The 16,471-nt window shown below is 42.4% G+C and overlaps 1 protein-coding gene across 1 annotated transcript in view; it reads right to left on the bottom strand.

Annotated features, from left to right (window-relative positions):
• Positions 1–15,003, bottom strand: part of Ahr (aryl hydrocarbon receptor) — a 37,759-nt gene extending 22,756 nt beyond the window's left edge. The window contains 2 exon segments of the mRNA NM_001243990.1: positions 2,221–2,408; positions 14,933–15,003. Of these exon segments, the coding sequence (NP_001230919.1) occupies positions 2,221–2,408; positions 14,933–14,994 (250 nt within the window). The 5' untranslated portion in view covers positions 14,995–15,003.
• Positions 15,004–16,471: the final 1,468 nt, after the last annotated feature.

The following is a 16,471-nucleotide window of genomic DNA, read 5'->3' as shown; positions in this document are numbered from 1 at the left end:
ACATCAAATCATATAAACATACATGTGAAGGGAAATGACTTTCTTGGCAATCCTCTAAAACACATTACAGACATGAGTGGTGCTACCTGGTGACCTGGACGGCCACCATCAGCACCATCTGAGTTTGCAGAAGGGAAACATCTGCAATCCAGCACGATGAATAGTGAGTGATGAGCACACCGCAGTGAACACGATGACTAGTGAGTGATGAGCACACTGCTGACTAGTGAGTGGTGAGCACACTGCAGTGAACACGATGACCAGTGAGTGGTGAGCACACTGCAGTGAACACAATGACTAGTGAGTGATGAGCACACTACAGTGAACACGATGACTAGTGAGTAGTGAGCACACTTCAGTGAACACGATACTAGTGAGTGATGAGCACACTGCATTTCAGCATGAGGCCTGGTGAGTGATATTATGTACTGCAGTTTGAGAAGCTTGGGTAGCGTACACTGAGATCTAGGTATCAATCCATTCACCACAGTTTGTGAAAGAACATGATGCTCTAAAAAGCATGTTCCTTAAGGAATCAATTTTTGACTTATAAACATAAAAAGAAAACAAAGGCACTTGGGGATGGTTTCCAAGGGAAGGGCTCTTATTATTGAAGCATGGCAACTTTAGTTCAAATCCCAAGAATGCATCTAAAAGATACCTGAGGAAGTAGTTTATATGACAAAATACGATAGAACATTAATGTCACATAAGAATCCCATTTTAAAAATTCTGTAATGAAATACTGGATGACTAATATGTAACAAACATCATTCAGCCACTTAGCCCCACATCCACCGTCACAACCGAGTTCACGGCTGAAGGATAGGATGCTCCCTGGCATGGTTTAAAGTCAACAGTTTGTTAATGGCACTGTGAGAAAGAAATCTAACACTGTTGATTGCCATATTTGAGTGTTCTTGCTAATCATAAGCCATGTAACTACCGTTTCTTTATGCAAACATACATTAATGTAAATCAGTATAAGATAATATAATTTTGAAAGGCTAGATGAACTGACATCCATAAAAACAGAAAATGTAGGAACAATATATTACTATCTTGTGTGTGTGTGTGTGTGTGTGTGTGTGTGTGTGTGTGTGTGTGTAGGATCTAAGTGCACATGTCTGTATGCACACATGCAGAAGCCAGAGAAAGATTTGTGTCTTTCCCTATCACTGTATGCGGTATTCCCAAGGACTGTCACTGAACCTGCAGATAAGCTAGCTTGCCACCAGCAAGCCCCAGATCCCTTCTGTCTCTGTCTCCCACAGTGCTAGGGTTATAGGCATAAGAGGAAACTTCAAGCTTTTAAGTGAATATTGGAGATGTGAACTCAGATCTTCATTTTTTTTTTTTTACAGCAAATACTCTCCTATCAACTTAGTCACAACCCCAGCCCCAATCACAGTCTTCAAGTATTTTGTTATTTCTTCCTAAAAATGAAGCCTGAGTTGCTGGGGACCAAAAATTATCAGTTAGAAAGTTTCTGGGGTCCAAATCTCTGGCTCCATCTTTCAGAAACCTGAATTTCCATTGCATTGCAGATGCTGGCTAATTGCTGCCGGATGGCATGGCCTCAGTGGAGAATGTCTCCCAGTTTGCATTAGAACAGGGCTAGACCGTGAATGTTCCCCACCTGTGCTGAGAGCTCTGTGCCTAGAGACTGTTTAGGTGACTCTTGAATTAAAAGAATTACTTGATATCAACTCTATACATGATAATAGATGCTTTCTGGTATTGCCCTTGCCCTTGGAGAACTACTTAAAGGGTTTCTTCAATAAACTGTGGCTTTTCAGTATCTGCTGGAAGCCCTCCTGAGATGATCTGGTGTTTTCTGTCTCATCCTTAGCGCCCTTGGGTAGTTAGCTTCCCCAGGTCCATACACCCCCACTCAGAATCGGACCCAGGACTGTAAAGCTGGCTCCATTCTAAGTTCCAAAGAGAGCAGTCCAGAATACTGAATATAACTTCTAAATATATGACTTTCAAAGAATGATACCATATATCTTTCAAATGGCTATATTTATCTAATGAATGAGACAGAAGGGTTAATTTAACATAGTTACAAAATTAGCTTTGTCACTTAATTATTTTTTATGACAAAAAATAAAACATTTTCACTCATGCATAGTTTTAATAGTCATCAACATTAAAAGAAGCACAATTAACATTAGTATTTCACAAGTTACTGCTGCAAAGCCAACCCTGATGTCTTACCATCGAAGAAGCTCTTGGCCCTCAGGTAGCTGACACTGAGCCTAAGAACTGAGAGTTTGTCCAGCTTGTTAATAACATCTTGTGGGAAGGGCAGCAGGCTGGCCAGGCGGTCCAACTCTGTGTTCAGCCGGTCTCTATGTCGCTTAGAAGGATTTGACTTGACTCCTTCAGCAGGGACTGGCTTTACTCTGAAAACAACAAAAATATTGCAAAAGCCTTTAGAAAACATAGCAAAAGTGTCAGGTGCACTACATCTCCTCACACACATCTCTAAGAGAACGAACTTTGAAGACCTACTTCAAGTTTGCATAGATCTTGCCCAAATCTTCCTTTCATATCTTAATTAAGAAAACCAGGGAAAGGGGAAACCCTTCATTAAAAGCTTACAGACTCATCATGGGGAAATGTTAAATGCTTCTTACAAAAATGCTTACTCACTTCATATATATGTAGCATAGTAACTGCCACTGAACAAGTCTACTAGGCTTTATTTTCCCATTGAAAACAGTAGTAGGCCAAAGCAACGGAAATTTTTTTACTGTAGTATATTGAAATCACACTTGTGCTGTCTTCCAGAGACGCAGCCCAGCATTGTTTCTTGGGGTGGCAGAGAAGCCAGAAACAGAGGGACCAGCTGCTTCCTGTACACATCCCACTCAAAAACTGCTTCCCCATCCTTCTGGAACCTGAAGACGCTCCACTACCCACCTAATATGGTCCTTAAATACAAACAAGGATACATTTGAATTCAGGTATTCATATTTGTTGCATGTCAAATATTAGAGGCAATTTCTACTTTCATGGCTGGATTTAGTCTACATAATGATTAGCTTCTATGGTTTGCATCTCAATTAAAAAGCCAAGGAGGCCCTGACAATATAGTATGATATTCCTTTGAGACAAAAACAAAACACAAAGAAACAACGAACTGAGACAGCCATGGGTAGGAGATGAAACTGAGTTTTACAGAAAGGCCTTATTTGAAATTTCAAAATAAAAATAACTTAAAGTCAGTTGGCAGATCAGTAGACCCCCATGCTCAAACAGAGACTATAATAAATTGAATGGTGAGATGGCTCAGTGGGAAATGTGCCAGCACCAAACCTGTAAACAGAGTTCAGTTTCCAGGATCTACATGGTAGAAAAGACAACGGACTCCCCTATGCTGTGCTGATATCCACAAGCATACCATGGTCTCCATGTGTGCGCTCTTGCTTGTGCGCACGCGTACCCCCCCACACACACATGAAGAAAACAAATAAAATTTTAGACCACATCTCTACACTTTGTCGTAAGATTCATACAACAAAGCCCCTTGTGACACCACAAATGAAAGTAGGGTGCCAGACAAAGCAGAAATTGACTGGGTGGAGTAGCACTAATTAGACTGAAGAAGTATGTTAGATCATTTATATCTTTAATGATATAAATGGAGAATATTTCTTTTTTTGGATGCAATATGATTTTTATTCATGTGTATATTGTATATTAATAAAATGGGATAATTACCAAGTCCATTGCCCTAAAGGTTTATCATTTCTTTGTAGTAGATACATTAAAGTGTTCTCTTCTAGCTGTTTTGAGATGTGGTAGAGATTCTTGTCCACTATCTTCACTCTACTACATCACAGATGCCACACCCAGTATAGCATGATGCTTGTGATAGCCTCTCTCCTGTCTTTCATCTGCTTCTCTCTTCAGCAGGAGAATATTTCATTTAGAAAGACGAAAATTCATAATTTTAATATGCTTTTTACACTTCACTAGAAAATAATTTCTTAAACATGTCTTTCTACATTAGAAGCCATACTATATATTCAAAATCAATGCCTTCTTTAAAGAGTTTGTATAATTCCTTATTAAACAGAAACTGGTGACTGCCTCCCTATTTATTTCTCCCAGTCATATGCATGGAATCAAATTTTTAAGTCACCTGCCGAATTTCAATCTTTATTCCCAATGTTTGTCTACCTCATTCTGTAATTCTCTCTCTGGTGGTAATTAAAGACTTCGCCATTACTTATTTAGATATGTCCTATCCTGGACAGTCCTCAAAGATATTATTCTACTATATCAAAAACTAGTGTGAGAGCTACATAAAATAAAGAACCGCTTAAAAAGGATCTTTCACATATACATGACATCTGACTCTGACCCTGGCTAAGTAAGGTCTGAAGCAAGAAGGTGAGAAGGGGGAAAATAGGAGAGGGCGAGATGGATGAGACAGAATGCCTACCTGGTACAGATGCAGAACACTGAGATGGGACATTAGCACACAAACCTTTCATTCTTGTGTTGCAACTGGGTGACAGGGAACAAAAACAAATGACCATGCATACAATGTTTGCATCTGGTATTAAGCAAACTAAAGCAAAGTAAGGAAGGGCTGGCGGAGGTGCTGACTGTGACAGACAGGAAAAGTCTGTCTCATGTTTCAGTACAGATGAAGGAGGGAATCAGATGGCTGGAAATGGAGGAAAGCCATGGAAGAAAACTGGATTCTGACATCTGAAGTTATCTCAAGCCCTGAACTGGGATCTACCCTACCGTTCTGTGTTTTGCCAAGCTGCCCTTAGTCATGGAGAATATGGACAACAGGGCAGCACTCACTTAAGTTCCAATTCCATCATCTGAAAATTTCTTTTTAAAGGACAAATCTAACCATGCTTCTCTGATTACAGATTTTATTAGCACTGGGCCCCCTGGTTAAGAGACTCCTTCATGATCTTTCTAGCTTGGCTTTGCTTTATTTGACCATTATACTCCAGAGGTAAAAAGTCCCTTACAGCAATCAACACGCACTTTGGTGCTTTCATGCAACTCCTTGCTCTGACTCACTCCTTTCAAGTCTACAATGGAAGACTTTTAAAAAGGCTTCTATGACCTGCCTTGCAATAGACTGCCTAACCCCATTCCATATTTTCTGAATTCACCCCAAACCATCATGCTGAAGGGACCAGCTCCCCATTTCGGCAGCCATAACAGCCTAACACATGCTTGCCTGACCTTGCCTTGGTCACTAGGAGGTCAGATGCCTGCCTCGTGGCAAGGAACCAATCAGAAGTTAGCTAGGGGTGCTATTCTCTACAGCTCTGGGTGTGCTTTATGGACAAGTGCATAGCAATGACAGGCAGAGCATAGCAACTGCCCTGGGAGGGCCTATGGGCCATAACAACCAGTTGACCAATCAACACAGAGGAAGTCCTCCAAGCCTGGAGGCACACCAATCCTGAGCCTGTTCGTACCCATAGACACTCCCCTTATGCTGCTCTATAAGATCTCGGTCCCGTGGCTTCTCAGGGTCTTTCTCCAGCCTTCCGCCATGGTGAGTGGATAAAAGGCTCAAACTAACATGGGGTTAGCTCATTAAACAACTGCAATAAAGCCTCATGCTGAGCCACTGGGGTCTTTCAATGCACTGTTCCATTAAGGAATAGGCCATTTAAATGATGTCATGCTCAGTAAGGCATATTCAATCTCATCATGCATTCTTAATAGCTTTACAGTGACAACCATGAAACAATTGGAAGAATAACATAAACAGATGCAAGATCCCTGAGATGACACAGAGAAGGAACAGTAACTGAGAACCACAGCCCACAAAGCACTGTTCCCTGTCTTATGATGGCTCTTGCAGTATTTAACCCTGTACTAGATTATCAGAATCTACTTTCTTTACACAAATCAGAAGTGTTCACAATTTAATGCATTAGCATGTACCTTATGCAATGTTTAACATGGAACCAAATTTCCCAGATTCTCAGTACTCAGCATAGTACTTGATACAGACTGGACTCTTAACGAATCTTTGCTAACTAGAAGTGTTCAGAGAAGTAATCAGAGTCTGATCCCAGGGTGTGACTAGGGGAGTGAGGAGTACCTAAAGAGAGACTTAAGCAGGATTCAAATATTGGCCAAACTAAGCCAAACTGATATGCATTGGGAGGGTAAGGAAAACAGAGGGAGGAGTGACTGCAAATAACTCTGAGACTTGCAGCTTACAAACATACATGATTCTTAACGAAAGGCCTGCTGAACAAAAGGGTGGTTTGAACAAAACTGACATTTAGGGATAGAGCTAAGTATGAGACGGAGAAAGAGGAAAAAAAGAGGGTAAGACAGATGGGAAAGGACAAGGTTAGCATATATGGAGGTCCCAGTGCAAAGTTAAATGCACAGAAAGGTCTAGAAAACTGAGAAGGGGATCCTAGACTGAGTAATACAACTCTGTCTGTGGTGTGTTTCCTCATGATCAGAAGCTCTTGAACTATCAGGCAGGTGAAGCACAATGCCTGGCTTACTTTTCCACTGATAATTTTTTGAGATCTACTAAAATTATTTTATAAAAATATTTCATATATTTCATGCATATGGACGACACACAGAATACTACAGACAGGCAGTAACCCTGTAACAGCAGCATAGACCTGGGGTATGCCAGCATATTTGCTCTTATGTAGTCTTTACCTCTACACTGCCATGTTTGCCAACCATTGTTTGAATAAAAGCTGCTCCGTGTAAGTAAATAACCCATATAGCATGGCTAAGGAGAAATGCAGTTTCTAATGAGGCAGGGACACATTTCATGATTTGTTTAAGCACCTGCCCAGCACAGTCTCCAGCTGAGTGCAGGCAAGTAAGCTTGTTTCTGAAGTCCAGCTCACTGCATCTGGTGCTGGGTTTTAATGCCAGACTGTCGGCACTCTCTAAGGACTTTCCAGTTTCACCTACAGGAGCTAGGCTCTCTGTACTCTGTTTTGAAGCAAAGTGGGAAAAAGTGAACAATTCAGTTTAATCATAAGTTAAGGTTATTGTAGTTGCTTGGCAATGCAAACATATGGTTTCGGTAATCCTGGACAATTAAAGTGGAGTCTCCTAACAACAGACACCAATCTAGACTCCTAGCTCATTCTCTTGGCTTTTTTCTCTACAACTAATCCACTCCCACTGCTTCAGTCTACCCAAATGTCTCTAAGTCTCCTGTACTTGAATGTCTTTATTCATATTTCCTAGGACCTGGGCTCCCCTTCTTATTATCTTGTAGGGTGCTACTCTCCACCCAAGAAATTTCAAGTATTTCTCAATAAACCCCTCTACTATAGTGGCTACACACACCCAACTCGTTTTTTTACTCATTAGCATGATTATGGTAAAAGGTCAGATAATAACAAATATTGTCACAAATATAAAGAAGTTTACAAATTCATGCATTAATACACTAAAACCATTGAGTTGTACAGTAAAACACAAGTTATTTCCATATTGAAAGAGCCTTTAGGTAAAAATTTCTTTTAAAGCAAATTTTACTTAGAAAACTACTATTAAGCATGCATATGGAGTTAGAATGTAAAATGTTTATTTACCTACATAGTCAATCATTTACATACTGGTTAGCATAGATGCTCAAATTCCTACTTCCTAATAACCTTCCTTAAATATTTTACTGTATCTTCTCACATATACTAAGGTTAACTATGCTGTTATTAGTTACTTAAATGTTACAGAACCACAATATTCTCTTTTTGATTGGATTTAAGACTTGCTTAATGAGATGGAACCCATGCCTGATACTGTCAATGAGCCCAAGAACCTAGATAGGCTATGATAGGTATGAGTCCTAGGGGAAACCCACTATTATTCTGTTAAATGGATACAGCAATCTAATGACTCCTAATGACTAATTGCCACACCCATAGATTAGAGCATTGCTCAACTCTCATGAAAGCAGCTTCTTGTTGCAGTGGACAGCCATTAGCAGGTACCCACAACTAACAAACATGTAGAAAATGAAGAAAAAAAGGATAAAACATGTGCTGAACCTAATTCAGAGGTTTATATCAACCCCTCCCCACAAAGCTCAGGGACCCACAGGGAAGAAGGGACAGAAATATCCTAAGAGCCAAAGGTGGTGGGTGACATCAGGACAGAGGACATATCAACCCCACAGAGGCTGTGACAAAGCACAAGACCTACAAAAGCTCAAGCCAGCCAAAACCCCAGCAGGGAAAAGCTAAGTCAGCCTGGAGTCCCCACCCCAGCTGAGAAGCCATTGTTATCTGATTGGGCTTGGAGAAAAAAGTCAAGGTTTCTACAATGGAGTGACACACACCCAAGAGTAGTTGGCCAAAAAAACTAGATTAAATGGGTTTCCCTGATGGGGGCGCTAGAGAGACAGCAATTCCATGATTGGAATTTCCAAAAAAAAAAGAAAATGGGGGAATGAAGGGACCAGTTTCCCATTTCGGCAGCCATGACAGTAACATGTGCTCTATGACCTTGTCTTAATCACTAGAGGATAGGTGCCTGCCTCGTGACAAGGAACCAATCAGAAGTTAGCTGGTGGCACTATTCTTTACGACCCTGGGTGTACTTTACGGACAAGCACACAGCAATGACATAGAGAGCATAGCAACCACCCTGGGAGGGCCTATGGGCCATAACAACCAGTTGACCAATCAATACAGGGCAAGCCCTCCAAGGCTGGAGGCACACCAATAGTGAGCCTGTGCGTACCCCTAGACACTCCCCTTACGCTGCCCTACAAGATCTCTTGGGAGTTGTCTTTTGCGAGGCATCCGCCATGGTGGGTGGGTGAAAGACCCGAGCTAACATGGGGTTAGCTCGTTAAATTACAATAAAGCCTCCTGCAGCTTGCATATATATATATATATATATATATATATATATATATATATATATAGAGAGAGAGAGAGAGATGAGGAGATGAGGGAGTTGAGTGGGTAGGGAGGTGGAGAGGATCTGGGGGGAGTTGGGTAGGGCATGAATACCATCAAAATACATGAAATTCTTAGAGAAAAACTATTTTTTTTAAAAAAAGTGGAAAGCACTCTGGCCTCCACATGCACACATGTGCGCACTCACATACACATACACACACACACACACACACACACACACACACACACACACACACAGAGACAGAGAGACAGAGACAGAGACAGAGACAGGGACAGAGAGACAGAAAGACAGAGAGAACAAGAGAATAATTTCAAGATGGAGACAATACACCCAACTCTTAACCTGATGCGTTCTTTAGTTTGTTCCCCCAGCCCCAGTGCATGGGCATTGGTCTCTGAACGCGAATTTCAAATGTGAATCATCATAAACTGTGTGCTTAATTTAAAATGACAGGGGTGATGTATGGCATACAGATGCATTTCATTGCTAGGCTAGTTCAGCTTGATGTTTTATTTCCCTATGTGAGATAAAAGGCACACACAGACCTCTGAGACTTAGAATTCTCTTGCTACTGCTCTGTTGCTGATCTATAGTTGTCACAGAGTCTTTACTTCCCTGTTGGCTTTGGTCAAGGAAAGATTTCTGTGTAAACAGCAGGTGCCCACACAAGAAACACATAGCAGAAAGACAGGAAAATGAAATATGTCCTAGAATGATGGTTCTTCGAGTGATTCTGAGCGGGGGGATGAATGCTGTCTCTTTCTCTCTCTTATGCATATACACATTCCGTTTTAGTGTTACTGCTTAAGCCGACATAACAGATTCAATACACCACATCACCAAGACAAGATCCGGGAAATGTTAAATGATGATCAACTGGTCACTTAGTAAACCGAAGCTCTGGTCCCTGTAAAGACAAACGAACAGTTCTGCTTTTCCTACCAGGACCAAGAATATTCTATATTTCATAAAGATGCAGGCCTCTAAATCAGGTGTTAAATATATACATAAGCCAGACAAACAGCAACAAAAACTGTGATCCGATTAACAGTAGTGAGAAAGTAAGCCTTATCTTTTAGCATGGATCCGTGGTTTCTTCTGTTCAGATTGATGTGTTTCCACCCATCCACAGGTTAATTCGTGTGATTCCTAATGGATTCACAGTGGCAGAATGCAATACTTCAGCAACTATCTCTCTCTTTCAGAAATAAAGACAAAGGAGGAAAACAAAGGCAGAAATCCTGTTTCTCATAAACCTAAGACATTGTACACACATGGAAAATAATATGAAGGTGGAAACGGGTAAGAATTACCAATGTATACTAGTGGAAGGGAAATGCAATCAGAGAACACTGCTTATCTCAGCAACAAAGAGTTTTTACAGTCAAAAACAATGACACACTGAAAGCATATTTAATATAAAACTCTGAGGTTAGGGAGAGGTGAGGAAAACTCAGGGGAGATGGGACGCTAAAGTCCTTACAGAAGGCATCAAAGACAATGACCAGCACACTAAATGCAAGATGTCACTTGTATGTATGTTACTGACATTTTTAATGTGCAAACATGTTAGAGGGGTTGAGTTCAAAACAAGAGAAAGAAACTGTAAAATATTTGACAAAGTAAGTCAATATGGAAGGGAGAAAAATCCAGAACCCACATCCTACTACTGCACACATGCACAGTCCCAACATCCAAGCTCAACCCCCTCCATCATCGGCCTGCAAACTGGTAATATTTTTAAATAAAATACATAGAAAGAGACATGTTCCATACACAACCAAGGGGATGTAATTCACAAAAAACATAATCGTATCTGAGTGTAACACTCCATTCAACCTTAGAAGCATACATACGCTTTTGTGCACCCAAATTCTACCTGGAGAAGTTTGTCCTATGGCAACAACACCTTTATGTAAGAATTTACAAATGTCTAGGGTATTCTCTAAAACACTGCTAAATTACTAAAATGTTAGAAGTGACAGATTGCCCCCTATAAAGGAAAACATTGACACTACTCAATAGAACACCACTCGGTTATCAAAATGCTTTATAGGGGTAAGTGAGCAGTGTAGGAAGATGGGGGGACTCTCAGAAGAAAAGACATGAACACAGAAACTAGAGATGAGCAAGTACATTCAAGTCCTGAAATGGCAAAGAAGTGTTTTCAGCCTCAACGCTATTAAAAAAAGATGTAGTGGGCAACAAGCGATTCCCAGGACAGAGGCTATCATGCTCACTGACTAACCTGGTTAGCTAGGCAGCATTATGTTTTGAAGCCAACAAGTAGAGATTCAATACCCAAAGTCTGGTTTTTCACTTACAACTCGAACCAACTTTGAATGTGAACCTTAGGTCCCAGTGACATGACAGAAAAAAAAAAACAAAAAAACAAAAAAAAACATTATTTTCATAGTACCAGTATGAAAATGAAATTAAACTATACAAGGAAAATTTGGTATTCAACACTCCTATTATTGAAAAAGGGAAACAGCATTTTATGCTATATTATACTGCAAAGCAAAATGAATAATTTTTAAAGTGTGAAAGTAGGAGGGTACTGTTAAGATTTGCACAGTACTCACGTCTAAGTAACAGTGTTAAGTATGGGATAACGTGTTGTGTTAACAGAGGAAGGCACCTGTGCTGAGTTTACTGGCTGGGAAGGCGAGAGTCAGTCATGTCTGTAAGTGTTGTCTCAGGCCTGCAGTACATAACTAGCAGTGCTTAGAGAACAGGCCTTCACTTAGCTTTCTGGCAGCCTTCCGTTTTCTAGTTTAATTGTAAGTGCAGCAGTGGAGGAGACTGCCCTGCTATTCTTAAAATTCTTTACAGAGAAAGGGAGAGAGAAAGACTATGTAGTGGGAGATAAGTTGCAGGAAGGGAAAAAAATAAATACAGACAAATAAATAACAACAAAAACTGTGGCCCGAGTAACAGCAGTGAGAAACTAGACCCCATCTTTTAGTTTGGATCTGTGGTTTCTTCTGTTCTGCTTGATGTGAGCCCTTGTGTTTCTACCCACAGGTTAATTAATGTCAGGCATATCTACAGTCTCAACACAGACGCCCTCTCAACAGTGCTATTGGAGAGAAAATGGTGAAGAAAAAGATTAACTATCTGGAAGGCCCTTTAATTTTAGGTGCTTTCTAGAAGAGGGCACCTCACTATAGTTCTGTAGAAAACTTAGTATTACATATAACAAAACTTAGTAAGGTTTATTAAATAGGTGAGGCTCACAGTGTTTTAACAGAATGAAGGGCTTCTACATTCCTTCAGCATCGCCAGCATATCAGTAAGGCAAAAGCTGTTATCAATGTGTACCTCAACAGTAGGTTATGTGACTCTTAGAAACTATGTCCCCACACCCCAGGGTGGCTGGCTTGATTACCACCACTACTGCCTCATCTTCCAATGAAGACTTCACTTACTAAGCACCTATGATTTGCTAACAGGCCTTACTAATGTTCTAGAAACGTGATAAACGAAGCTGGCAGTAAAACTATTTCAGTCTTAATAAAGCTTCCAAAATGTATGTAACGTTCTACAGTCGGTATTGCAGCCACCTTCAGGAAATGGAATAACTAAACAAATACACACAACATTTTCCTTTCCAAAGAACAGTATTTAAGCGAAAACATTTGCTCATGTTCTGGAGCAGACTTACTAAGTGTGGGGCAGCTAGCTAAGAAATGTTGGAAGGGTCTATTCCTGGGGTGACTTCTGAAATTTTGACCTTGAAGATGAGGATATGGGTTGGATGCAAGGCTTCTCCGGGCCTTTTAATTTCCTAACTTTCATTGCACCAAAGAGGAAGGAAATGATTATTCACAGTCAACTGTATACAAGACACTGTACTCGGATGAAATTGAACACTTTTCAAACTTAGTTCCTACTAAAGATAATTGTCATGGTGAGACCGGCCACTAGAGGGGGCTTATTTTGCCTCCAGATCCTTCAGGTCACAATCATGTCATCATCGACTGTGTATTTAAGTGGGCATATTTCAAAACCGTAGAATAACAGTGCATGTGCTCTCTGAGTAAAATAAAATGGCTACCCCATAAAGGGTCCAAGAAGGTAAAATGACAAAGCATGGTCAACCCAAAGATGTGTGTGTCCTGATGTCACGGTATTAGTATTTTAAGCTAAAGATTCATACTAAAGTTTAATAACTTAATTGTTAAGAGTGAACTTATACTAAGTGCATTATAAAAGTAACTATTTTCCATTCAGGGGGAAAGTGTAAGGACTTTCACTAGATGATGTAAGCTCTTGTACAAAGCCAGGCCAGTGACCTTTAAAACACTTGAAAGGTTAGTCAATTCAGGGTGCTCAGTCAAGATCTGATAAACTGCAGCTACAAGCCAAATAAAATCAAATAGAAGTGAGTAGGACAACAGTTTAGTAATAAATTATCAAATATAGTATATTACAGTGTGAGGGAGTAATAAAAATACTGAGACAATATAATAAAAGCTGTATCTTAATCCAAACGGAAGTGTTGTGTGTTAAAAGGGAAGCTCTCTCTATTAACTAGAAACTAAAAACATTAAACGTTATAACGAATTAAAAACTAAGATATCGAGCTTTGTATAGAAAGCACTTCATGTCCTTAAATGACACAATGAATAAAGGTTACTTAAAAACCCACAGGGAGCTTCAGAACTTTTGGCCCATGTTCGTAAAATCTGAGATACACCCAATTCACCTAATGCTGAGTTAGTATTGCTATTAATGACAACATGGAACAGGCACTTGAAAGCCCCTCAAACTTTAGCCATCAGTAGCAAAGTCAAACTGAGCAAACACATTTTAATAAAAGAAAACATTCTACAAAATAGCAAAGCACTGGAAGCCAGAGGCCTCAGAAACGCCTAGACGGAAAACTGCTGAGTTGGTGATATTTGCGTCCGATACACTGTACCGTAAAACTTCCGAATTTGGTCGCACCATTTGCACACAAACATCATCTCTCAAAGCTAATTTGTAAGTAGAGATATGAGGAAGCAGGACAGGTGAAATTTCTAAAGAAAACTATAATTCATGAGTAACACAACTTTTAATCCAATAACCAGTTGTACATAGGGTATAAGTCTTAAAATGTTATTTTTCTGGTTCATTTGTGTGATAGATAAGTCAAGTATCTAAGCAAAATGCAGACTACCGATTGCCTGAAAGTGTTCCTAAAACTATTTTTGAAAAATTGGGCAATAGTAACTTGTAGAAACTCCAAGATAATTATGAATGGATGCATCAATACAGCCAACTCTTAAATAGAAACCTGTCTCAAGCTCGGATCTGCTTCTCTGGGGGAAACTATTTAGAAGCATTTCTTATCTCATATTAATACCCCCATGGAAACAAAGCCCAAAGACTGTAATCCTCTGTTAGAACTGGCAAGAGTTTTTAAGTGAGGGGAAATGAATTACAGGTAGACACTGATAATGTAAAAGCAAGTCCAGTTCTTTCTCTTTATCGTCTTCTTCTTTAATTTTATAAGCCCCCAAACCACTCCAAAAGGAAGAAGAGAGCTTCACCAAAGGGTGGCTAAGAATGCTACCAAGCCGCCAGGGCACCTGTCCACTGCAGGCTCCAACTGTGCTCTACACCGAGCCTGCAAAATTTCTGCCTAGCTAGTTATCGAGATGGCAAAGCAGAAGGCTAGCTGGTGAGAGCAGAAAGGAATTCCTTCAGAGGCACACGACCCCCTCCTTCCAAACCAGCACCTCACCTCAGCAGCGCCTGTCACTAAGGATCTCACACGTCCTCTAAAGCTCACCTAGGTGGCGAACTAGAGAGGGATAGGATTTCAAGACAGCTTAGCTAAATAATCCAGAGCGGCCCCAGCGAGGTCAGACCTGTCAACGGATCCGGGCCAGCGAAGGTCGCCGGGCTGCCAGGGTGCGGTGCCCGGGGCGGGCCCGGCCCCCGGCCCCCGGCTCCCGGCTCCCGGTCCCCAGCTCCCGGTCGGCAGCCCGCGTGGGGACCTCCCGTACCCGCCGTCACTCACGTTTTCTGCACCGGCTTGCGCCGCTTGCGGCTGGCATAGGTGATGCTGGCGCCGCTGCTCATGGTGCCCGCGCCCTGCCCGCTCCACCTGCGGCCCGGAGGCGGCGCCCGGCCCGCGCGGCGCCCAGGTGAGCCGCCGCCGCCGAGGGCGGACCGGCCGCGACGCGCAGGTGCGGACGGCCGAGGGGACGCGGGGCTGCCGGGGTGGCCGCGGAGGAGGAGCCGCAAGCCCGCCGCGCCCCGTCCCGTCCGGTCCCGTCCAGGGGGCAGGAGCGCCGCGGGGCTCTGGGGCTGCCCGGCTCCCGCCGTGTGTGTGCCGCGCCGCTCAGAGCCCGCCCTCGCCGCCGCCTCCGAGTCCGTCCACCGGTCCGTCCGCGGGCTCGCTCCGTCTGAGCCCCTCCGGAGCACGCGCAGGGCACCGGGCGTCGAGGGGACCGCACACAGGCGCCGCCGCCCGCCGCGTCCCGGCTCTCCGCAGCCGCGACCCCGCGCAGCCCGGCCCCGCCCCTCGGCCCCGCCCCACCTGCTCGGTCCCGCCCCTCGCGGATCCCAGGGGGGCCCCACCCTCTTCCCAGCACGTGATGACGCAGGACGTAGGGACTCCCTGCCTTAGCCTTAGCCGTCTTGCAGAGGTTCTGGGGCTGAGGAGGTGTTCACCCTGTACCTGTTTCCCAGCCTGGAAAACAGGTCAGATTATGCCTAGGCAAATTCCGTATAGCCAGACATCAAGATGTACCAGGCAAAGAGCTTAGCTCCTCCTAATTGCATCACCTAATGTTTGACGAAGAATTACAGTGATCTGGTAGATAAATACTGCACCTGGAGAGCATTCTAGCAGGGATGGCTTTGGAAATGCCCTACAAAGTAGGGGCCTGTAGGCTAGGAGCTTTATAGTCCTTCCCTCCCACTTTTACTGTATCTCTACAGTAGACAATAAAATATCTTTTCCTCCAAAGCAGCATAGGAGTGCTGAGGCATTGGAGAATGGGAATTAAGTCTGGTGTGACCAGAGTGGAGCTTGTATTGGTAGTCTGGTAGAGATGGCGAGAAAAACTGGAACGGCTCTTCAGGAATTCTAGGAACAAAACATAATGCCTTGATGAAGAAAACTGGGTTTAAATCTGAGGCAATGGAAATCTTTAAAAGGTTCAATTTGGAACATGATTTTCCTGCTGTCTTGGGAAAGTCGCTGTGGGAAAAGATGAAAATTCTGTTACTGGGGAGCAAAATGGATGAAGAAAGAATCGTTGGAAAACTGATGAAGTGGTCCAGGTGCAAGTCCAATGACAGCCTGGGGATGAGGACCAAGAGAAAGCAGAGGTGATAAAGAAGGACGAAGATAGCTGTTAACCTCCAGAGAATAGAGGCAAAGAAGTGAATTTGGGGAGTCAGGGAGGTGATGGTGGAGATGGAGATGAAGTTTGATTTGCTTTATACATTTGAGGGAGACACTAGAAGGGAGGATCCAAGACAGCAGGGCAAAAGGATGTATCCAGAAAACAGAACCACAAATGGTAGCGAGGTCATGGAGAAAGAGGAA

The sequence above is a fragment of the Cricetulus griseus genome, chromosome 5, assembly GCF_003668045.3.
Source record: "Cricetulus griseus strain 17A/GY chromosome 5, alternate assembly CriGri-PICRH-1.0, whole genome shotgun sequence".
NCBI lineage: Eukaryota > Metazoa > Chordata > Mammalia > Rodentia > Cricetidae > Cricetulus > Cricetulus griseus.
Note: the sequence above shows the minus strand (reverse complement) of the source record. Positions and strands in the feature narration are given on the sequence as shown.